The 25,388-nt window shown below is 37.4% G+C and overlaps 2 protein-coding genes across 8 annotated transcripts in view; one reads left to right on the top strand and one right to left on the bottom strand.

Moving 5' to 3' along the window:
* The window catches only part of LOC133658691 (protein-tyrosine kinase 2-beta-like), a 58,903-nt gene extending 46,558 nt beyond the window's left edge, over positions 1-12,345 (bottom strand). For 2 of the 6 annotated variants that reach the window (XM_062061014.1, XM_062061009.1), the window contains exons 1-8: positions 6,433-6,856; positions 6,082-6,355; positions 5,830-6,008; positions 5,681-5,768; positions 3,763-3,842; positions 3,625-3,687; positions 773-827; positions 550-690 (exon numbers count right to left, since the gene is read on the bottom strand). In XM_062061014.1, coding sequence (XP_061916998.1) covers positions 550-690; positions 773-827; positions 3,625-3,687; positions 3,763-3,842; positions 5,681-5,768; positions 5,830-6,008; positions 6,082-6,285 — 810 coding nt within the window. In that variant the 5' untranslated portion in view covers positions 6,286-6,355; positions 6,433-6,856. Of the gene's footprint in view, positions 1-549; positions 691-772; positions 828-3,624; positions 3,688-3,762; positions 3,843-5,680; positions 5,769-5,829; positions 6,009-6,081; positions 6,356-6,432; positions 6,857-11,446 lie in introns of those variants that run through there. The other 4 variants (XM_062061019.1, XM_062061040.1, XM_062061031.1 and 1 more) reach the window with 4 other exon arrangements.
* arhgef7b (Rho guanine nucleotide exchange factor (GEF) 7b) overlaps positions 11,320-25,388 on the top strand; it is a 38,683-nt gene continuing 24,614 nt past the window's right edge. Inside the window, exons 1-5 of one of the 2 annotated variants that reach the window (XM_062061052.1) lie at positions 11,320-11,649; positions 12,161-12,244; positions 23,747-23,831; positions 23,915-24,030; positions 24,111-24,315. In XM_062061052.1, the coding sequence (XP_061917036.1) occupies positions 11,485-11,649; positions 12,161-12,244; positions 23,747-23,831; positions 23,915-24,030; positions 24,111-24,315 (655 nt within the window). In that variant the 5' untranslated portion in view covers positions 11,320-11,484. The remainder of the gene's footprint in view (positions 11,650-12,160; positions 12,245-23,746; positions 23,832-23,914; positions 24,031-24,110; positions 24,316-25,388) is intronic. The other variant, XM_062061062.1, reaches the window with a different exon arrangement.

Genomic DNA, 25,388 nt, shown 5'->3' with positions numbered 1-25,388 from the left:
GATGTATCAGGACGATTGTTGTTATTTTGCACTAAATATCAATCAATCAATCAATCAATGTTTATTTATATAGTATAATATATATTATATTTCTCTACAGTGATTTTGTTTTAGTACAAAACATGCATCAACCTAAATTCAAGTTTGATCAAAAAATATGTACAAATAATTTCACATAAATTGTTGTGGAAATGTTTTTTTATGGGAGGGAGGGGGCTCACAACTAAATCCTGATTATTAAATTCATGACTGATGACAAGGTCAATTAAAAATGAGCACAGTTACACCACAGCCAAGAGCAAAGTGTGATGGAGAGGGTTTGTATACTTGCTTGCCACAAGCTTAACTAAAAACACTCGTTTCTGCCTTAGGTAAACAAACAAAGCAACATTTCACAGAAGACAAGCTACCAATATCCAATATTTACATTCGACCATCTTTGGAGAATGTCTCCGTTCTACTGAAGGATCGAGCCATCTTTGAAAAGTCAGGATTTTTGATTGTATAGATGCACTGAATGCTGATGCATGTCACATGTGCGGTACTTACCACCAGCATGCAGGCAAAGCTCTCCTGTGTGTAGCTGTAACACTGAGCCAGAGTGCTGAAGAACTTGGCCATGCACTGCTCCTGGTTCAGGGTGCCGTAGCCCTGAAACGTCTGGCGGATCAGCCGACGCAGCTGCTTCGGCTGAGGTGTGGGAAGTCAGGAATCAGGAATGACGATTAGGCGGCACAGAACATATGACGGTACTCGAGTGTCTACTGTATACCTTCATGCTGCTCATCAGCTCTTTTGGAAAGAACAGGTCCAGTCCCACATCCTTCCTAATGGAGGAAAGGCAGACCATGATGAACCTTCCGGACACCTCATAGACGCACTTAACAGTGTCAGTGCCGTAACTAGGATTTGACAAAACCTGGTGGTCCGAGAGAAGCTTTGAAAGGCTGAAATCATGTGTATCCCAGCACCATGTAAATCAGGGGTGTCCAAAATTTTTCACTGAGGGCCGCACACGGAAAAATTAAAGCATGCGGGGGCCATTTTGATATTTTTCATTTTCAAACCATAACAAAATATCCAGATTTTTTTTTTACCTTTAGGGCTCCCAGGGACCATAAAGGGTCTGTCATTAAAATGTTAAAAATAAGTCAACTTATTATTTTTTATTTTTTTTATTTAACGCTTACAGTAAATCTCTATCAACTTCAGGTTGATATAAAGTTTACCAAAAAAAAGGTTTTATGCCTTTTCTGTCAAAGACAACTTTGTTTTTTATAGTAAAACTGAAATATTTAGTAATTAGAGCCCTAAAAGATCAATAATGCAGTACACCATTGATTTTAATTCTTTAATATTTTTGAGTAATCACAGTGAAAAGTTAAATAAAATCCCACTAAATATATTTGGGATCCAAAAGGTCCCCCGCTCTTAAAATTATACATTTTTATTATTTTTTTTTTTACTTTCAACACTTAAGTTACGAGATCAACCTCAGATATATCTGTCGATTTTACGTTTGAACTATTATTTTGTTTGTTTTATGCTCTTTTGTCAAAGAAAACTTTGATGTTTTAATATGGCAACCACACAACATATGCAATATTTTTTCCACATAAAACATTTTAAAGTGACATTTTTGAAGTAATTAGAGCCATGAATAGGTCAATAATTCATTATAACATAGATTTTTGGTCTTTTTTTTTTTTTTGAACAATGGCAAAAAAAGAAAGACAAAAGAAGAAAAAAAACTGCCTGCATGGCAGCTTTGTGTCAACATTGCAACTTTTTAATATTTTTGAGTAATCACAGTGAATAGTTAAATAAAAACCCACTAAATATATTTGGGATCCAAAAGGTCCCCCACTCTTAAAGTGATACATTTTTATTAGTTTTTTTTTTACTTTCAACACTTAAGTTACGAGATCAACCTCAGATATATTTGTCGATTTTACGTTTGAACTATTATTTTGTTTGTTTTATGCTCTTTTGTCAAAGAAAACTTTGATGTTTTTATATGGCAACCACACAACATATGCAATATTTTTTCCACATAAAACATTTTAAAGTGACATTTTTGAAGTAATTAGAGCCATGAATAGGTCAATAATTCATTATAACATAGATTTTTGGTCTCTTTTTTTTTTGAACAATGGCAAAAAAAGAAAAAAGAAAGACAAAAGAAAAAAAAACTGCCTGCATGGCAGCTTTGTGTCAACATTGCAACTTTTTAATATTTTTGAGTAATCACAGTGAAAAGTTAAATAAAATCCCACTAAATATATTTGGGATCCAAAAGGTCCCCCGCTCTTAAAATGATACATTTTTATTATTTTTTTTTAAACTTTCAACACTTAAGTTACGAGATCAACCTCAGATATATCTGTCGATTTTACGTTTGAACTATAAAAATAATAATATAAAAATCTTTTTCTTATTTTTTTTTAATCGATTTTTAGTTTTTTTTTAATTGATTAAAACAGGGGTGTCCAAAGTGCGGCCCGGGGGCCATTTGCGGCCCGTAGCTAATTGTTTATTGGCCCGCCACACATTCTGCAAAAATTGCAAAATTGATAGTATTGCAAAAATAAAAAAAAAACATTTAAAAAAGTGAAATGAGGTGAAATCTAATGAGAAAAAGTTGCAATGTTGACACAAAGCTGCCATGCAGGCAGTTTTTTTTTCTTTTGTCTTTCTTTTTTCTTTTTTTTGCCATTGTTCAAAAAACAAAAAAAGACAAAAAATCTATGTTATAATGAATTATTGACCTATTCATGGCTCTAATTACTTCAAAAATGTCACTTTAAAATGTTTTATGTGGAATAAATATTGCATATGTTGTGTGGTTGCCATATAAAAACATCAAAGTTTTCTTTGACAAAAGAGCATAAAACAAACAAAATAATAGTTCAAACGTAAAATCGACAGATATATCTGAGGTTAATCTCGTAACTTAAGTGTTGAAAGTAAAAAGAAAACTAATAAAAATGTATCACTTTAAGAGTGGGGGACCTTTTGGATCCCCAATATATTTAGTGGGATTTTATTTAACTTTTCACTGTGATTACTCAAAAATATTAAAGAATTAAAATCAATGGTGTACTGCATTATTGATCTTTTAGGGCTCTAATTACTAAATATTTCAGTTTTACTATAAAAAACAAAGTTGTCTTTGACAGAAAAGGCATAAAACCTTTTTTTTTTTAACTTTATATCAACCTGAAGTTGATAGAGATTTACTGTAAGCGTTAAATAAAAAATAATAATAATAAGTTGACTTATTTTTAACATTTTAATGACAGACCCTTTATGGTCCCCGGGAGCCCTAAAGGTTAAAAAAAAAATCCATATATTTTGTTATGGTTTGAAAATGAAAAATATCAAAATGGCCCCCGCATGCTTTAATTTTTCCGTGTGCGGCCCTCAGTGGAAAAAGTTTGGACACCCCTGGATTAAAACTTGTTACAAGTAAGAATCGCGATTCATTTGAACATCGATTTTTTTTTTACACCCCTAGAAATTAGCCTTTGGTTAGTTTGGCACATTTACATTTTATATGTTTATTCATGTGCATTGTCCCATGTACCAATCACATATCAGTATGAATTTGAGGCACTGACTTACTCTAACAGCTCAAAGTTGGACTTTTTCTCCAGTCCGTTTGGATTCATGTCTTTGAAAAATCTCCTGTAAAAAAATTAAGCATTAAGGTTTCGTACAATGCATGGACGATGGATGTGTGTGGGTGTAGGTATTCAGTACCTAATCTCCAGGCAACCAAGCTGCAAAGCCATCCCTTCGCTGACTTTAGAGGCAAACTGCTGCATGTAGTCACTTCTAACCTGCAAGCAATTTTAAGTCCTAACCATTATTCCATGTATTTCAAGATGGCACAGCTGTTTGTGCTAGGCTGACCATACGTCCTCTTTTCCCCGGTCATGTCCTCTTTTGGGAGGGTGTCCGGGGTGTCCGGGCGAGGTTTCTTAAATGCCTCAAATGTCCGGCATTTTGAATTAGGGTTGCATGTATTTTAAATGTACGTCCAGAGTTAAGTTAAGAAGGGGTTAAAAAAACTAACTGAAGGTGCGCACACGTAGCAACATTCGTGAGGGAGGGGCAGAGACATAGAGCGAGAGAGCTAGTGAGTGGAGAGAGACATGAGAACAAGAAATGCCGAAATGTAAATGCAACTTCACGGATGATTTGCGGGAAAAGTATTGGTGTTTTCGTCCTGGCCGTGACACATGGGAAGCAGAATGCACTGTGTGCAAAGCAGCAACGTATGTATCTGTGGCAAATAAAGGGGCCAACGATCTACAAGCCCATATCGACACTACAAAGCACAAAACAGCTGTGCAGGGCGAGAGCTCGTCTGCTGTTTTTTGTTTAAATTTAATTAACTTGTTTTGAGGCATTATTTATGTTTACATTATATACAAGAGGTTATTTTGAATATTTCTACCTCTGCACTTTTTTTTCGTAAAACTGTGAATGTTACAGAATATAAGTGTGACTTATTTTGTTATACTGTCAACCAGTGTTGGCGTTAACGCACTTTTTGTGTCTTTTTAACGCATTGAAATCAGAAAGGACGCAGATTATTAATTTTTTTTAAAAAAATTTTACCATTTGTGGCCCACAGCTAATGTTTTAAAGGCCCACGGCACATTCTAAAAATACTATTAAAATAAACAAAAACATAACAAAAGTGAAATAAAAAAGCTTAAAGGTGAAATGTAATTTCGAAAAAGTTGCAATGTTGACTAATAAAACAAAGCTGTTTTTTTTTTTCTTTCGAACTGTCATTGCTCAAAACATAATATTGAATCAAAATCAATGTTATTATGAATTATTGACCTATCAAAGGTTCCGACTACTTCACATCAAATATTCCACTTTGAAAAATATTTTTGGTGGAAGATTTTGCATATTTCGTGTGTTTGCCATAAAAAACATAGTTTTGTTTGACAAAAAAAGGCAGAAAACAAACAACAACAAAAAAAACATAAAAAAAACTAAAACATTTTGAAATGAGGAATAGATGTGAAGTTGATGTAGACTCCAGAGATTTAAGCGTTAAATATAAAATGTATGTATGCCCTGGCACACCATTATCATCATTTCAGGACCGAAGCAAAACACTTTTTACACTTTTATACTGAAATAAATACACCTACAACTTATTAAATAAAAACATAGAAAAAACTACAAGCAGCGGTAAAGTTTAGATCCATGAAGGAAAGAAGAAAGTGAATGAATGTTTATAACTGAATACATTTACATATGTATACACATTTGTTTTCTTTTGTATTATCTTTTTTAATGAATTAAGTAACATTTATGACAACCTTTTTCCAAAATACAATATAGAATGTGAGGTATAACAGGATAATGCATACATTTGTCATTTGTTTTCAAAACGCTTACAAAAAAGTGGGACCCCAAAAATTTACTGTGGGACCCCATTTTGAAAATTCCTAGCGCCAACACTGCTGTCAACAAAGGAGAAAAAATGCTTTATTTAAAAAAAAAAATTATTTATAAAAGTAAGTTCGAGTATCATTGGCAAATTTTCACCTAGTCCCGGCCTTGGCGTGCTGCCCGCCTTGGCACGCATATATGTGTCCTCTTTTTGGGATTTCAGAATATGGTCAGCCTAGTTTGTGCACACATTACCAACCTGCAGGTAAAAGTAGAGCATGGTGGTTCTATCATCTTGGAATTTTTCCATAAAGTCTGATGGAATGTATCTGATTCTCAAGTCATATCTGGAAAAAAAAGTGCAGTCAGAGTTAACCTTGTTTAACTTCTAGCACTCCGAAAGTATACCTCCACTCGGCCTCCAGGTGCTGCTGCTCGTATCGCTGGATGAGTTCCAACATGGTCAGGTCCGGGTGCAGCCAGTGTATCGCAGACGACTTAAGGTGTTTGAGGAGAAGACCATAACAGCGGTTGTGTCTTATGTTTGGACCGACACATCCGCTTGACAGCACAACACTGATGACATCCTGCGACAAAGATGGTTGTTTTGAGAATATGTCTTCCGAAGTCAACCACAAAATATACAGTGTTTGTAAATACCCTGATTATCATTCCTTCGTCACAGCGGACCAGTTTGAAGTTCTTGCCGAGGTTGAAACTGTTGCTGAGGAAACACACTTTGATAATCTTTGCAGGGAGGATGCTACTCCCACCCACAGTTGCCTGGGGAGAAATAGTTGGGATCTCCAATTGGCCGGTGGAAGACATGCTCCTCCAGTACAAGGTGCTGGTGTCTCCAGACATTTCACACGCTCATATAAACTGCATATATCGTTGTCACACCTGCTGACGCCACAGTATTGTCAGACCAGCGCTGCACACAAACAAAACATAGGCAGCCTTACCATGCCGCTGTTATATTTCAACATGCAAATGACTTCTTGTACTCACCCATCTTGCACAAGTTTCACCGCTCCACACAAGAACGTTACCACCTATAAAACAAACTTACAAGATATGGACTGCTCTCATCGCAACAGACCAAAATTGTTTAAAGTTCACCCTTAAGAACGTCCCCGCCACTAAACGAAAGAGGAAGTGGCGTCCACATCAAATGAGGAAGTTGAAGAGCAACGAACAGAAAAACCCACAGGAACAATGGTTTGCTGTGTTACTGTCAAATATAAATGTATTTACCTACGCCCCAAATGTCTTGACAAAAGATTCATAGGTTTGAGCGCACAAGTTGATTAATCTGATTTCATTAGTGTGCACGTTAAGGGCTTGACACAAAATAAAACCAGGAAATTGCGTCAGCGCACATCATGTGAAAACCACTAGACCAATAGTGCTCAAACTATTTCTCACGCATCCCTTTTGTCATTACCCTTGCAGCCCACTCAGTGTGACCACATTTCACTTGAAGTATTTTATGTATCATGTACATTTTATATATATATCTATATATATATATATATAGATATAGATATATATATATATATCTATATATAGATATATATCTATCTATATATATATAGATAGATATATATCTATATATAGATATATCTATATATATATCTATATATATATATATATATATATATATATATATGTATATATATATATATATATACCGTATATATATATATATCTGTATATGTATATATATATATAGTATTTATTTTTTTATCGATTCTCGAAAATGATTGAACTTAGAGTCAGAATAAATAAAGGCCGCGAGTTAGATGTAAATCTATTGTTTTGAGCACCTCTAATCAAAACCATCCATCCATTCATCCATTTTCTACCGCTTGTCTATTAAATCAAACTCAATTTGTGAAGCTCTTTTCATACCGAACTAAGAAAAAAATTAAGGATGTCCGATAATGGCTTTTTTGCCGATATCCGATATTCCGATATTGTCCAACTCTTAATTACCGATACCGATATCAACCGTTACCGATATATACAGTCGTGGAATTAACACATTATTATGCCTAATTTGGACAACCAAGTATGGTGAAGATAAGGTCCTTTTTTTTAAAAATTTATAAAATAAAATAAGATAAATAAATTAAAAACGTTTTCTTGAATAAAAAAGAAAGTAAAACAATATAAAAACAGTTACATAGAAACTAGTAATTAATGAAAATTAGTAAAATTAACTGTTAAAGGTTAGTACTATTAGTGGACCAGCAGCACGCACAATCATGTGTGCTTACGGACATGCTCTCCCTGAAATAATCCTGATACCCACTACAACTATGGGAAACACTGTACTTTGACTTTCACAAAGTGCTTTTTTTTTTTTTAAACATGCCTCAAAACAACAGCTACAAAAACAATGAAGGCACACAGCTTCAATCCACAGTATACTACAAACGTTTGTATAAACTGGGCTCAATCTGCCCTGTTCTTAACGTATTCGTATGAGTAACAAAAATGTGCAAATAAAAACAAGAAAGGCACAAAAATAAAAAAAATGCTTCAGTCTAGACTAGTAGATAACACAGCCATCCTTTAAAGTGCATGGGGAAAAAAGGCACAAAACATAAATAAAACAGCTTCACTCAGTCCAGACTATTAGTCTATTTGTGCAACAGATGAAGCTCAAAGAGTGGGCTAATTCTTTTTCTACTTGTCATCACGTGTGAGAGGTAGATTTTTCTGAATGAAAACAAGCATCTGCAAGGGGTTCTGGGTATTTGTTCTGTTGTGTTTATGTTGTGTTACGATGCGGATGTTCTCCCGAAATGTGTTTGTCATTCTTGTTTGGTGTGGGTTCACAGTGTGGCGCATATTTGTAACAGTGTTAAAGTTGTTTATACGGTCACCCTCAGTGTGACCTGTATGGCTGTTGACCAAGTATGCTTGCATTCGCTAGTGCGTGTGTCAAGCCTTAGATAGTATGTGACTGGGCCAGTACGCAAAGGCAGCGCCTTCAAGGATTAATTTGGCGCTCTGTACATCTTCCTGCGTCCGTGTACACAGCAGCGTTTTAGAAAGTCACAAATTTTAATTTCGGAAACCGATACCGATAATCTTGAAACCGATACCGATAATTTCCGATATTACTTTTTAAAGCATCCCTATCCAAAATGTTTTGGTATCCTGGAGCGTTCAAAGTTCCTTTCACTGGAACTAAGGGGTCAAGCCCAACTCCTGAAAAACAACTCCACACCATAATTCCTCCTTCACCAAATTTCACACTCGGCACAATGCAGTCCGAAATGTAGCGTTCTCCTGGCAACCTCCAAACCCAGACTTGTCCATCCGATTGCCAGATGAAAAAGCGTGATTCATCACTCCATAGAACACGTCTCCACTGCTCTAGAGTCCAGTGGCGACGTGCTTTACACCACTGCATCCCACGCTTTGCATTGGACTTGGTGATTTATGGCATAGATGCAGCTGCTCGGCCATGGAAACCCATTCCATGAAGCTCTCTGCGTACCGTACGTGGGCTAATTGGAAGGTCACATGAAGTTTGGAGCTCTGTAGCAACTGACTGTGCAGAAAGTCTTTGAACTATGCGCTTTCAGCATCCGCTGACACTTCTCTGTCAGTTTACTTGGTGGCTGAGTTGCTGTTGTTCCCAAACTCTTCACTTTTCTTAGAATAAAGCCGACAGTTGATTTTGGAATATTTATTAGCGAGGAAATTTCACGACTGGATTTGTTGCGCAGGTGGCATCCTATGACATTTCCACGCTGGAAATCACTGAGCGTGGCCCATTCTTTCACAAATGTTTGTAGAAACAGTCTCCATGCCTAAGTGCTGGATTTTATACACCTGTGGCCGGGCCAAGTGATTAAGACACCTGATACTCATCATTTGGATGGGTGGCCAAATACTTTTGGCAATATAGTGTATGTTAATATAATTGTTTTTTTTGCATGATCAGATAATATTTAAGTTTAAAAGATATTAAATTGTAAGCAGTACATGCAATTTTTCTGGCAAAATAATTTAGTGAGAAAAAAGTGCTTTATTTACACATTATTTTGAGGCTTTCGCAGGCCAAATAAAACAATTTGGCTGGCCAGATCTGGCCCACGGGCCATGAGTTTCATACACGATTTAAAACATGCACCTAAACCTACTCAGTGGCCTAGTGGTTAGTGTCCGCCCTGAGCATACTTGCCAACCTTGAAGGTTTCATCATCAGTAGATTATCATCTCCTGATGATTGAGGAAACCCTCATGAAACAGGCCTGTAGAGATGAAATAGTCTTGTGATTTTTTCCCACACATACATATATACACATATACATATATACACATATATATATATATATATATATATATATATATATATATATATATATATATATATATATATATATATATATATATATATATATATATATATATATATATATGAAACACTTGACTTTCAGTGAATTCTAGCTATATATATATGTATATATATTTATTTTATTATACATATAAATAAAATAAATACTTGAATTTCAGTGTTCCGGGGGCTATCCAGTAGATGGCAGTATTGTCCTGTTTAACTTCTCCTCCGTTCATGACTCGGCCACCGTGTTCAATGGAGAAGTCTGTTTTACAAAATGTACAGGCAACATAATTCGAACTGTCCTGGATGAACTGAAATTCTTGTTTCCATTAGTTTTGGAACTTGCAAGCGGATTTCTTCATCTTGCTCGTCGACGGCGTCGCCATGTCTGTAACTTCCTCATTCTTCTGCTTCGTCTCCTTGTTGTGTGCGCAGTTGTGCACTCTACTCTCTAAAAGCCGTGGATGTTATGACGTCATTGGGCAGGCAATCTGTTTATATTGTGGGAAAGCGGACGTGAGAACAGGCTGTCCCCACACAGGTCCGCATTGAGCTGGAGGGGGCGTGGCCTCCAGCTCCGGCCGAATACCGGGAGTTTGTCGGGAGAAAATTTCTGCCGGGAGGTTATCGGGAGAGGCGCTGAATACCGGGAGTCTCCCGCTAAAAACGGGAGGGTTGGCAAGTATGGCCCTGAGGTCGGTAGGTCGTGAGTTTGAACCCTGGCCGAGTCATACCAAAGATTAAAAAAATGGGACCCATTACCTCCCTGCTTGGCACTCAGCATCAAGGGTTGGAATTGGGGGTTAAATCACCAAAAATGATTCCCGGGCGTGGCCACCGCTGCTGCTCACTGCTCCCCTCACCTCCCAGGGGGTGGATCAAGGGTGATGGGTCAAATGCAGAGAATAATTTCGCCACACCTAGCGTGTGTGTGACAACCCTTGGTACTTTAACTTTAAACAAATTTAGGTTTAAGTCAAATACTATTGAAATCGCTTTACACAGATACAAATTAAAAAACATGTCGGATCCTTCAATCGCCCTGTACTTATGTGCCCCCCACTTCTGGCATCCAAATGTGGTCCCTGGTATGCAGGGCCCAGAATTGTGAGCGTGAGATAAATATTGTATGGGCCAGTTAAAGAAGGGCGCACAGTTTACATCCCTGTCCACTAGATGGAGCCACGGTATCATTTTGTACAGCTGCAGATGGAAGGTTAGAGGGTCAATGAATGAATAATGTCATCATGTCCTTGCAGCCACGGGGAGAATAACCGAATGCGTTACTTCAGACATGTGATGGGGCTGAAGAATACATGTAACATATATGTTGCAGTGTTTGGCAACAGTGTTAAAATGCAGGGTTAAAATAGGGGGGGAAAGTGATGTCAGGATTGCCAGCATCCGCACGGAGGGAGGAGAGAGAGAGAGAGAGAGAGAGAGAGAGAGAGAGAGAGAGAGAGAGAGAGAGAGAGAGAGAGAGAGAGAGAGAGAGAGAGAGAGAGAGAGAGGAGGGGGCGTCCATGTTTTAAAATTGGAATATCAGGTCGAGTGATTCAACAATGTGCTGACCCGCCTCTCCTGTCCTCTCCTATTTTCGTGTCTTGTATGCAAAAAAGAAAAAGAAAAAAGTAAGACATTTAATTGAAGAGAGCAACAAACCCGAGGTGTTACCGTCCCGTGACCTTCCAGAGTCCAGGATGAACGCGGCAGAGCAGACGGTAACGTGGCTCATTACGCTCGGGGTCCTGGAGTCTCCCAAGAAAAGCATCTCGGATCCGGACGCTTTCCTCCAGACGTCTCTGCAGGACGGGGTCGTTCTGTGCAGGCTGCTGGAGCGACTCAGACCAGGGACGACAGACAAAGTACGTGTTTGGAAGGAGAACAGGAAAGTGTATTGTTGTGGTACACATTTTTTAAATATTAACTCACGTGGGACATTTAAATAAAATAAAATAAAATAGACTGTTTAATAAACTGTAAATTACATCTACATTCTTAATGTACGTACGGGTGCATGCATACATCGAGGCAGGAAGTGTCTCCTTCGAAATAAATGCATTTGCATTTTATTATGTGGATGACATTCGTTCATAAAAGAACACCAAATGTGTAGCTTCTACGCTGAATCTAATGAAATTGGGGGAAAAAAATAAACAACCTAAAACTCCGAGTGTTTAAAATGAATTCCCATTTTAAAGTTCAACCGGAAGTAAAGCTGGGCACTGATGCTAGCAAAACGCAGCTCAACGTCAAGTGGCAATTAGAAGCAAACGCTTGGAATAAAGATGGATTCCAAATCAGTTTACTTCTTCAAGTCGTTTGCTAACTTATTGTTCAGCGTTGTGTGCTAATTTAACAACTTTGTATGCGTAGTTTTTCCTGGAACCGAGGACCGACGGTGAACGTCAACGGAACGTTAGCGAGTTCATCAAAGGCTGTGGAGCGTTCGCCGTGGAGGTGAGTTATCGAAATAATAAGTTCATTAATATCTTCATTCCATGTGAAGACTTGGAATCATACACACTTACCGCAGCATTCCATGGGGTATTATGCCAATTAATAAAAAATAAAAAAAAACCTTGTTGACGTTCACGTCTGCATCTGGCGACCCGTACATGTGCACACTATTTGGCAGGAAACGTCACTTCATTACAGACAACATGCCAGACCACAGGTGTAAAAAAGTGCGCCCCGGGGGCCATTTGTGGCCCGCAGCTAATTTTTTCTTTTTTTTTTCATTCATTTTTCATTTTTTATTTATCTCCTTCATTGATGTGCATTTTTGATCAATAGACAATTAAACTTTAGCAACTAAACACATATTTACACACCCATGCTTGAGAAGGAACAGGATGAATACAATCTTATCAATCAATCAATCAATGTTTATTTATATAGCCCTAAATCACAAGTGTCTCAAAGGGCTGTACAAGCCACAACGACATCCTCGGTACAGAGCCCACATACGGGCAAGGAAAAACTCACCCCAGTGGGACGTCGGTGAATGACTATGAGAAACCTGCTCCCTTCAACATAATAAGTAGTCTTACTTAATGGATAGCCCAGATTCACAAGCATACAAACTAGGGCTGCAACTAACAACTAATTTGATAATCAATTAATCTGTCGATTATTACTTCGATTGATCGATTAATAATCGGATAAAAGAGACAAACTACATTTCTAACCTTTCCAGTATTTTATTGAAAAAAACCAGCATACTGGCACCATACTTATTTTGATTATTGTTTCTCAGCTGTTTGTAAATGTTGCAGTTTATAAATAAAGGTTTATAAAAAAATAAAAAGTAGCCTCTGCGCATGCGCATAGCATAGATCCAACGAATCGATGACTAAATTAATCACCAACTATTTTTATAATCGATTTTAATCAATTTAATCGATTAGTTGTTGCAGCCCTAATACAAACCAAACAAATACATCCAAATATAATGAAAACAAACAAAAAAACACCCCCAAAAAAAACAAGTGCAAACCGAACAAAAAAAGTTATATACACCTCACAGGATGATACAAAACAAATACAAAACCAGACAAAAAATAAGTAAAATAATAAATATAAAGCAAAATGTAGACACTTACGGCTGTCCATATGATCTTATTGTTCTGTCTTTATATATTTTTTTTAATTGGAATACATTTATACCAGTGGTTCTTAACCTTGGTGGAGGTACCGAACCCCATCAGTTTCATATGCGCATTCACCAAACCCTTCTTTAGTGAAAAATAAAATGTTTTTTTTTTCAAATTCAAGACAAAGTTATATGTTTTTGGTAACACTTTAGTATGGGGAACATATTCTAAGTAACAAAGACTTAATTTAGAGTTATTTGGACACTAGGGGAACATATTCTAAGTAATAAAGACTTAATTTAGAGTTATTTGGTTAGGGTTAGAGGGTTGGGGTTATAATAATGCAAATGTGATACACACATTTGTTTTAAAGTTGTCCTTGAATACTGATGTTTAAAATGACCTTTTCTTCTATGCTCTTCATTCTCAGAAGTGATGACAAACATTTTTTGTAAATTTGCTGGTAATGCTTTACTTTTAGCCTTAAACATAACACATAATGTCTGTAACTTTTCTAGCTCCTGTAGTTTCAATAAACCAGAATGAATAAATAATATGCAGTGTTTCCCATAAACTGCCAAGATACCTGTGGCGGTGGGGGCGTGGCTATGGGCGTGGTCACCATGACATCATCGAGTAATTTGCATAATTTACTACAGTGATATGATTTTCTCTTAAAAGGCTCAAAAAATGTATACTTACTAATTAATAATAACAGTTTTGTTTTAAACGTCCAAAAATAATTACAAAATGGTATGAAAGAGCATCCAGGTGAAATGTAACGAGAAAAAGTTGCAATGTTGACACCAATAAAGCAAAGCTGCCATGCAGGCTGTTTTTTTCTTTAAAACTGTCATCGCTCAAAAAATGATAATGATTTAAAATCAATGTTGTTATGAAATATTTACCTATTAAAGGCTCAAATTACTTTAAAAAATAATTACAAAATAGTATGAAAGAGCATACAGGTGAAATGTAACGAGAAAAAGTTGCAATGTTGACACCAATAAAGCAAAGCTGCCATGCAGGCTGTTTTTTTCTTTAAAACTGTCATCGCTCAAAAAATGATAATGATTTAAAATCAATGTTGTTGTGAAATATTGACCTATTAAAGGCTCAAATTACTTTAAAAAACCCAGAAAATCAATGGATGGATATTAAGTTGCTCTAAAGGGAAACTATTAAAGGGAAATAGCACTTATTTTTGGAATTTTGCCTATCGTTCAGTTGTTATGAGAGACAACAACACGTCTTTTTTTTTTTTTTTTTTTTTTTTTTTACAATTATAAAGATGATAAAAAACGCTTGAAAGATGCGGCTTACAGGAGTTGTAACGTTCAAAGCCCTGAAAAACAACTTCAAAAGCCTCAAACAAGGTTTTATATACACAGTGCAAGTCTATGTATAATGTAGTAATGTGTTCATAACATATTGTTATGAACACACGTTCATAACAATATGTTCAATATTTACCGTATTTTGATCATTTTAATAATTTCTGGGACTGCACGGTGGTACAGGGTTTAGTGCATGTGCCTCACAATACGAAGGTCCTGAGTTCAATCCCATGCTCGGGGTCTTTCTGTGTGGAGTTTGCATGTTCTCCCCGTGACTGCGTGGGTTCCCTCCGGGCAACTCCGGCTTCCTCCCACCTCCAAAAACATTCACATGAGGATAGGTTGATTGGCAACACTAAATTCGCCCTAGTGTGTGAATGTTGCCTGTCTATCTGTGTTGGCCCTGCGATGAGGTGGCGACTTGTCCAGGGTGTACCCTGCTTAACGCCCGAATACAGCTGAGATAGGCTCCAGCACCCCCCGCAACCCCGAAAGGGACAAGTGGTAGAAAATGGATGGATGGGTGATTATTTTTTCGCGCATTGATTTCTGTTTCCATAGCAGCGCGTGTATGACTTCTGGCAACGTGTGTTCCTACTTCCGGAATCAAACACGAGTGTGTGTTCTAATCATGGCAGACTCGGTAACAGACAATAAAAACTATACAGATGAGAATTCACAACATTATACTTTTGAAGCTAAATAAACTGAAGGAATAGGTAAGACGTCAGAGCAGAAAGAAGCCAGGAGAGGGGGATGAAAGCGAATTTGACGCTATAAATATGGAACTTGGAGCCAAGCTATTTTGACATAAATGGATTGCTTACCCAAAATCAACAGGAAATGTCACCGGCTAGCTAAGCTGTGTACAAACAAAACATTAAATGTGGGCTAATACTTTACAAATACTGTAATATGATTGTTCATGTTTTTCAGTCAGTACAGATTGGTGTCGTATCGCAGTGTTGTGCATTACAAACTCAAACGCGTTTCGTGTTGTTGTAGAAGCTAGCTTATCTTTTGCCGTAGCTAGCTTTTACGGCTAATACCGAAGCATGTCGATGTGTTACTACGATAGAAAAAGAGTTCTTCAGTGTTCGCTCTTACAACAACAGTATGGTTATTATACGGGTTATGAAACGTAAATGAAGTATTATTGACGGTTTTTGAATGCATTTCTAAAGTGATTTAGAGGTACAATTGATTGCTCCCATTAGCTGCATTGCTAGCCACCGTGAACGAGCCAATTTTTATGATAGATAGCAACAACAACAAAAAAATGTGTCTCCTTGTTTGTCACAATGATTGTGAACAATAGGCAACATTAAAAAAAAAGTGCAGTTCTCCTTAGAGTGTTGAAAGTAAAAAATACAATAAAAACAATTATGTACATATACTTTTAACACTTTTGTGAGTTGGGCCCTTTTGGATCCTTGATAATTTGGGATTAATTTGGGATTTTATTTAAAAAAAATGTAAGGAATCAAAATCAATGTTGTTATGCATTATTGACCTATTTAAGGCTTCAATTACTTCGCATCAAATATTCCACTTTAAAAAACAATTGGGGGGAAAATGTTGCATATTTTGTGTTTTTGCCATTAAAAAAAAGAGTCTTTAACAAAAAGGGCATAAAACATAAACATTGTTAAGTTTATATTGCCAGCTAGATCTACAGTTGGTCTACAGATTTAGGCGTTAAGAAAATAAAATACTTATTTTTTTAAATGAATTATGACTCTCCTGGGTCCCCAGAACCAAACTTACTTACTTACAAACCTAAAGTTAAAAAAAAAAAGTATACTGTATTGGTTTTGAAAATGAAAAATATCAAAATGGCCCCTGCATGCTTTAATTTTTCAGTGTGCGGCCAACAATAGAAAATGTTTGGGCACCCCTATGCTAGACAATGCTATTTTTGTTGACTAAGCACTAATAAAGGTACGGAATAATCACTGCTGGTCCGTAGTTATGTTAATCCTTGTGTAAAACAGCTCCATTACCAAAAGGACCATTACCAAGTTCATTACTGTACATAAATGCAATGCAAATGTATCCTGACACTTATTGCCATGGAAACGGGGTGCATACAAATTTCATTTAACCTCTGACTTTGCATTGGGTGTGAGAGCTTTGACTATATTTGGTAGGTTGCTGTTTGTGTGATGCACTTTGTTCATTTTAGAGCATTGCTTGCAGGTGGTTGTACACAAATCTGTCTATTGGGAATACAAATAATAATGCATGCCTATGTCTAAATTGCACTGTTGTTATGGATGGTAGAAGAAAACTTCCTTGACTTTATTGTGAAGAGCAAAAGAGAAATGAAAGGAGAGTTGTAGGTGGATGTAATTCAATATGTCATGCAGCCGTTTCATTGGATTTTCCAATCAGGTTGATTAGATGTCAACCACGGCGCTGGACGCCAAGGCTTCCATTAGTGGCAGCCAGGCTGACATCAGCGTAGTAATTCAGACGAGGCGGGCTCTCTGTCCAATTGGGGAGATTACAGAGTGGATTGTAGAAGACTTCTGAATCTGTTAGAGCTGTGTGGTAAATTAGATAAGAATTGCTATCATATGTTTTGGCTGACTTTGCTGTATTTTTTACACATTTTTTAAACATAACAATAGTAGGCACACAATAAAAACTGAATTAAATATAATGTTGAGTCTATACTTTTATGTGGATATAGTTTCTGGTCACTCAGTCATTATTTCCTCTTTGATGCAGCAAGATATAATATATTGCAAAATACAACATTCAGCATTGCAGCAATGAATAAAAAATGGAGTATCATACAGTAATTATTAATCAGGCGAGGCTAAAAGTGAGTGACGGTTGTTTGTGTGTGTGTGTGTGTGTGTGTGTGTGTGTGTGTGTGTGTGTGTGTGTGTGTGTGTGTGTGTGTGTGTGTGTGTGTGTGTGTGTGTGTGTGCGCGTGTGTGTGTGTGTTGTGTAATTTTTGCAGTATTTTACTGTGTAAAGTAAAGTAAAATTATTTCCAACACACCAAGATTGCTCCATCCATGCCCTGTGAATGTCTGTGTGTTGTGTGCACAGGATTAGAAGAGCCTTAGAGGTATTTTGATTATGGCTATATACATGATGGGGAGATTAACAAGGGGAGCTCAGACTTGGAGTAATCCCGCTTCAGACTGTAGTTTGAACGGAGTCCTAAACCCCCGCTAAGATAAAGTCATTGTTTTCAGGTAGACGTGTGCCATCGTACTGTTGTGTCATGTCATGATCTATTTATGAGCGCAGGATGCATTAGCTTTAGTGGTTCCCTCAGGACTGGAATGTATCCGAGGCATTCGGTAGAGTGGGGCAAATGATGTCAATGTCTAATTTGCATAATTGACCCTGACACTAAAACTCCGTGCTTGTTTGTGGACGGGTGAAACCGAGCTACAATAGTACCTTTTAAAGGGGACCTATGATGCAAAACAACAACTCGTCTTACCTATTGGTACCTGCTGTTGTCTATTTGGGATCTGCATAAATCCTGATAATTTGAAATCAAACCATGGAGACATGGTGGAGATATTTATAAAATAATCTTGCCTTCCTTCATACTTCCTCTAAACAGGCCTTTTCCCATTGGTGTCTGTCAGCGGATATCTCCATGTATGGCAGAGATTTACCAGAAGAGTTTGCCATTATAATTTGCGCTGTAGTCAATAAGTTTCTTCTTTTTCTCTATCCTCTGGTTGTGGAGAAGACTAGCTCGTACATGCACATGCATCCTCCGCTGTTGCCATTTCCAATACAAAGTAGCATATAGTCCTAAATTATATATGCCCGTAGCCTCCATATGGAAGCGCTTAAAACTACAACCAAGATGGTGGGGAGAAGACTCGGTCAAAGTGGAGCCACATAAATAAGACCGCCCACAAAACGGCCCATCTTGAAGAGATGGTCAGAAAGCGGTTTGAAGATTGTCTGTAAAACATAATTTATGCAGAATTTTGACCAAAAAAACACCATTACATGTCACGTAGACTACAAGGAAGTGCTTTAAATGTTTAAAAAAACCTATCATACCGTATTTTTCGGAGTATAAGTCGCTCCGGAGTATAAGTCGCACCGGCCGAAAATGCATAATAAAGAAGGAAAAAAACATATATAAGTCGCACTCTTGGGAAATTTATTTGATAAAACCCAACACCAAGGATAGACATTTGAAAGGCAATTTAAAATAAATAAAGAATAGTGAACAACAGGCTGAATAAGTGTACGTTATATGAGGCATAAATAACCAACTGAGAACTTGCCTGGTATGTTAACGTAACATATTATGGTAAAAGTCATTCAAATAACTATAACATACAGAACATGCTATACGTTTACCAAACAATCTGTCACTCCTAATCGCTAAATCCCATGAAATCTTAGTCTCTTCGTGAATGAGCTAAGTAATATTATTTGATATTTTACGGTAATGTGTTAATGATTTCACACATAAGTCGCTCCGGAGTATAAGTCGCACCCCCGGCCAAACTATGAAAAAAACTGCGACTTATAGTCCGAAAAATACGGTAATATGACCACTTTATTCTACTAGTGCATTGCATTCTACGACTGAGCCCGTACTGCAAAAAAAAATCTAAAGCAGCCCCGCCTGTTGAATTTAAATTAGATAAATTTAATCCGTGCTTGGCCCTCCCAAAACAGCAACATTTTAACAGTTAATATGTCTTTTAAAAAGAAAAAGTGACTTTTAGATAATACATTTTGTTTGAAAAACATTGCAATAGCATGTACTACAAACAACTACAGTAGTAGTGTGAAGTGAAGTGAAGTATCTTGCTCAAGGACACAGCAGCAGAAGCGGGGATCGAACCCAGAACCCTCAAGTTGCTGGCACGGCCACTTTACCAACCGAGCCACACTGCCCCAAATTACGAGTAATTTGAGATAAGAGCTGTGTCTCAGCTTTTTGTTATGCTTTAAGTTGCAAGTGTACCTTGACTTGTGAGCATGTTTTCACTGTTGGTTGAAGTAATATTTTTTAACAGGGTTTCAGCAATAAAGAGTTAATATAAGAGTTAATATATTGGTACTCGTTGTTGTTGTTGCTTTGTTTACACAAGAAACAAACATAGCTTTTGATTAGACAGTTGACGTGCGTGTTTGCTCAGAGATCGACACAATCCTTTCCTCCAACCATCGGAACTGGGAAAGTCTGTGTGAAGGAGAGAAGGCGGACGACCAAATAAGGGAAACCAGCCTCCCTTATAGCAGCTTATCCAGCGAGTAATAGCGTCAGTGTGGATCACGCGGGAAGTGGCCACAGACATCCAAATGATGAACATTGATCCATAAAAATATTGAGAAGCTGCAGATGTTGCTGTGTTTCAATTTATTCTGTGTAGTCCTGACTCAACAAAGGGGACGGTCGCAAATTACCTATGGTACACAGTCATACATATCACTTGTTGTCAACTTATTTTTCTGGTCCGTCACTTAAATACGGCCGTGCGGAACATAAAAATGCGCTGTTTTAGGGGGGCCAAGCACCGATTAAATTGATTTCAGTTCATTACAATGAGCGGGGCTGCTTTGAGATACGAGTGTTTTAAATTATGAGCTTGGTCGTGGAATGCAATGTGCTCGTAAGTCAGGGGTTGGCAACCCAAAATGTTGAAAGAGCGATATTGGACCAAAAATACAAAAAAAATCTGTCTGGAGCCGCAAAAAACTAAAAGCCTTATATAAGTGTTATAATGAAGGCAACACATGATGTAAGTGTCTATATTAGCTATATTAGTTTACTATCAAAGGCTGACGCAAATCTTTGTTGACAGAAATTTTGTATTTTAATTTTTAGTCTACACATTTTTGCAACATTGGAAATCATTAGTAAAATGGAGGCTTCTCACAGGATGAGATACGTTCTGGAAATTACTGGCTCAGAATGGCCAACGGTATAGATGTGTGTCCCCAAGCTAAAGGAGACGGCAGGCTGTCTTCTTTTAATGGATTCATTACAATCTTTGCGAGCTGGGTAACGTTTGCTGTGGTCTGGAACAACATGGCACACAAATAACGATCAGAAATGCAGCCAATATTACAAACAGATTAACGTGTCATGAGACATGCAAATATAAATTATTCACACAGAGGACATAAGTAAAGGAAATTAAATGAGCTCAAATACACCTACAAAAGAGGCATAATGATGCAATATGTACATATACAGCTGGCATATTTAGCATGTTAGCACCGATTAGCTTGCAGTCATGGATTGACCAAATATGCCTGATAAGCACTCCAGCAAATCAACAAAATCAACAAAGCTCACCTTTGTGTAATCACACACAGCATAAAACGTTTGGTGGACAAAATGAGACCAAGAAGGAGTGGCATAAAACGTGTCTTTCTGTGGCAGCATCGGAGAAAGTTGTACATGTAAACAAACTGTTGTGTCACAGTCCACGCAACTACTGTGAGTTCAAGGATCGCTGAAATTAGTAGGACAAAACGGTGCTTGCCAAATACTGTATAACATAAACAATGGAATTTGTAACAATTGGGAAGGTTTGTGTCATGTGTATAAATATATTTTTTTTTAAAATTTTCTTTCATCTTTTTTCATTTTCACACATCTCTGAAAGAGGTCCAGGGAGCCACTAGGGCAGCGCTAAAGAGCGGTTGCTGACCCCCGGTCTTGTTGGTTCAGTCAGGAGACAGAAGAAATTGAATCATGTCAAACACAGCATCTGCAGCTTCCCAATTTTTTTCATGGATACATGCTTGTTGTTTTGACGTTTGTGGCTGCATGCTTTGGAGGTTGGTTGCGGCTTGTGTGATGCGGACTGACTGGCTGGGTCGGCTGCTAACTGTTCGAGCATGTTTCTAATAGTTAGTTTTTCTCATCTGGTTGTCCACTCCTTCTCCTTTGCATTAACTGTAGCAGTGTGTCTATCCCTGACTGTGGGCTGTGTACAAATACTACCTCAATTGGGGCTCGTAACTCAAATCAAAAACTTGAAGCATAACAAAAAGCCGATAGGTCGCTCGTATCTCAAAATACTCGTACATTAAGGTACTCGTCAGTTGAGGTACACTTTATACTACCGGTAAATCTGTAATTGTGTAATATAATACAGATCAATTTATTGTTTGTGTTGGTTGAGAAATGCAAGAGAAGAGGGCATTAAAAAATAATTTCGGAATAAATCGCAATATTGAGGGGGAAAATTGCAATTAGATTATTTTTCAAAATTGTTCTTCCATAGTTTGTGTCATTGGAAATGTGCGAAATGGTTTTAAATGTCACTTAACATCATTACAAGAATGGTTTTTTTTTTACTTCCAGGTGTTTGTTTCACCTGTGTGTGCGTCTTATAACACGCACAGGAGATATATCAGTATATAGAAAATATTCATGATGTTTCTGGGTCGCCATGTAAATGTGATTTTCAAGATAATGTACACATTATAGGACTGGGCGATGAAAATAAAAAAAATATCACAATTTAATTTTACGATCTCGATTAATGTCACATTTTTTGTATTGTTTTTAACCTGCCTGTTTTAAATCATCTGCCCTAAAAACTAAAGAAGCCTAATTAAATAAGATGAAGATAAAAACATTGTAGAGGTTTCCCTCTTGTGGTGGGTTCTCCTGACACCGACAGATCTTCGGGAGCCCGGTAGACAGTTTGAATCAAGTCTTTTTATTTAAAATAAATCCCCGGGGGTGGCTTGCTTACCAGGAATATATGTTTTTCCAGTCTGGCGTGTGAGGCCGGTCCTTACACACCCCGCTCCGCAGCAGGCCCGCAGGCCACGCCCCCCTCCACAATCATATTTAAAGGTTTTATTCAACAGTAAAACAACCTAAAAATAACACATTTTTATATTTATTTTATTTATTTTATTTTATACAAATACCATTTAGAATAACACTGAACTAGTATAGATGGAAGACCCAAAATAAACAAATTCCCGCCAAAATATGAATTATAAAGCTACATTCGCTGCAACCGACATCACTTCCTGCATCCTTTTTAATAACAATACAGATAGTTTCAAGTTAAAATACGGTCCGGTGGGCATTAACCTCCAAGTTTGCTTATTCTGTTTACTTCTGCTGAAAATCACAACCGGACGTGGGGTGATTGACTCCCATTGGCTGCTGTCACAGACTTTGTCGCCATTTTTGATCGATTAACATGCCCATAGTTTATCTTTGCGATCGATCGCTAATTTATTACGATTATCAATCACAGCCTTGCGTCATTCTACGTCTAATATATCCATATATTGATGCGTTCTAATTAGGGCTGCAACTAACGATTAATTTGATAATCGAGTAATCTGTCGATTATTACTTCGATTAATCGATTAATAATCGGATAAAAGAGACAAGCTAAATTTCTAACCTATCCAGTATTTTATTGAAAAAACACAGCATACTGGCACCATACTTATTTTGATTGTTTCTCAGCTGTTTGTAAATGTTGCAGTTTATAAATAAAAGTTTATTAAAAAAAAAAAAAAAAAAAAAACTTGGCGCATGCGCATAGCATAGATCCAACGAATCGATGACTAAATTAATCGGCAACTATTTTAATAATCGATTTTAATCGATTTAATCGATTAGTTGTTGCAGCCCTAGTTCTAATGCGTGACCAAGTCTGCTATGTCATATGGTATTGGTGTGTTAAGAAGTAGAGGTAGGATGCCATCTACTGTACGAAGTTAAAACAACAAGGTACAAAGACAGTCCCATAATAATGAGTATTTGTGAGCAAGGGTGAACATTTATCCATCCATCCATCCATTTTCTACTGCTTGTCCCTTTCGAGATCGGGGGGTAGGCGGGGTAAACCCTGGGCAAGTCGCCACCTCATCGTCATAGACAGACAACATTTGTACTCACATTCATACACTAGGGCCAATTTTTTTAGTGTGCTAAATGTACAAAAAAATGAATACAAAAAAAATAAAATTGCGGCAGACTGCCACAGTGTGTAATCTCACTCTGTTGAATCTAATTCATCTTCTCAACCCTACAGCCTTTTGAGGTCAATGACCTCTTCCAGGGTCTCAACTTCCCCAAGGTCCTTAACTCCCTTGTTGCACTGAACAAAGCCACTGAAGGTAAGGACATTTGCATAAAATGTCTCAATTGTATCCTAAATATCATGCAAAGTCTGTAATTTTATGCTCCTCCTTGTATGCAGAGTCAGGTGGCGCTGTGTGTGTGCCACACTCGGCCACGTTGAGGATTAAATCTTTCGATTCTCTGAACAGTCAAAGTCGCTCGTCTAAATTGCCGCCGCATCAGTACCACAGCCTTGTAAGTTACTCCCACGATGACACTCAGCACACACAAATATTCTCCTATTGTGCCTGATGCACATGTTTTTTCTGTTGCAGGACATGTCGGAGGGGAGTGGGACTGGCAATTTTCTGGTCAAAGCACGTTTTGCCTTCCATCAGACAAATGAGGACGAACTGTCTTTCTCGAAGGGCGATATTATTAGTGTGAGCAGGCAGGAGGAGGGGGGCTGGTGGGAAGGTTCTCTCAATGGCAAGAGTGGCTGGTTCCCCAGTAACTATGTGCGGGAGCTGAAAGGAAATGGTAGGTGCAGCTTTATATAATGAAGAATTATGCATAGGACTTAATTGTGTGAATGCTCCAAAGCATTCACACAATTATGGTTTTCCTTCTTCTTCCACATTTTTCATCCAATTTCAAACCGTTCCAACTTTAAACTGTTCAGCTTATTCGGGAATTGCGGGCTTTCCCTCGACAAATTCCAAAAATTCCCAGATTTCCCAGAATTCCCGGTTTTCCGGGACATTGTTCCCATTTAAAATGAATTGGCCATTTTTCAAACTTTCACCATTTTCACATTTTTCCACCTATTCAAACCATTTCACCATCAACACATTCCACCATCCTGGAAATTCAAACTACCCTTTTTCCAGGTTAAAAAAAATTCCAGGATTTTTCAGAATTCCTGGTTTTCCAAAGCCCTATTTCCACCCTTTTTTCTGCCGACTACTCCTCCCACATTTTTCAAAACACTTCGACCGTTCAACCGTCAAAACATTCCTCTTTATAATGACAAAAAACAAAGTTGTTTTTTGAACTGGAAAAATTCCCGGTTTTCCCCGAAATTCCAGGAATTCCGTAATACCATTTCTCAATTCAACATGTTACTACTTCAACATTTCTCGACCGATTTGAAAAATTCCAACACCAACCATTTCAACTCATTCACACCATTCAAGTTTTATACAATTTTTTTTTTTTAATTCCCGCTTTTCCCGAAATTCCCAAATTGTTTGGAAATTCCCATTGAAATCAATGAAACATTTTTCAAAGTTCCACAACTCCCACAATTGTATCTGATTCAAACTGTTCCAACTTATAGAACCTTTATTTAACCAGATAAGAAAACCCATTGAGATCAAGATCTCTTTCACAAGGGTGACCTGGCCAAGAGGTCAACAGCACATGTCACAGAGCAGTTTCAAAAATAATACATTAAGACATACATTTTAAAATACATAAGAGAACTGTAAAACAACAGAGATTTACATCTTTAAAAACACAGGCACTGTGCAAACGTCTCTCGCTGTTTGCAACTTCAAAATATTCAGCCTGTTTGGGAATTGTGTGCTTTACTTCAACAATTCTAAAAACAT

This window comes from Entelurus aequoreus, linkage group LG01 (genome assembly GCF_033978785.1).
Source record: "Entelurus aequoreus isolate RoL-2023_Sb linkage group LG01, RoL_Eaeq_v1.1, whole genome shotgun sequence".
Classification (NCBI taxonomy): Eukaryota; Metazoa; Chordata; class Actinopteri; order Syngnathiformes; family Syngnathidae; genus Entelurus; species Entelurus aequoreus.
The sequence above is the reverse complement of the archived record's forward strand: the minus strand, read 5'-3'. Positions and strand labels throughout refer to the sequence as shown.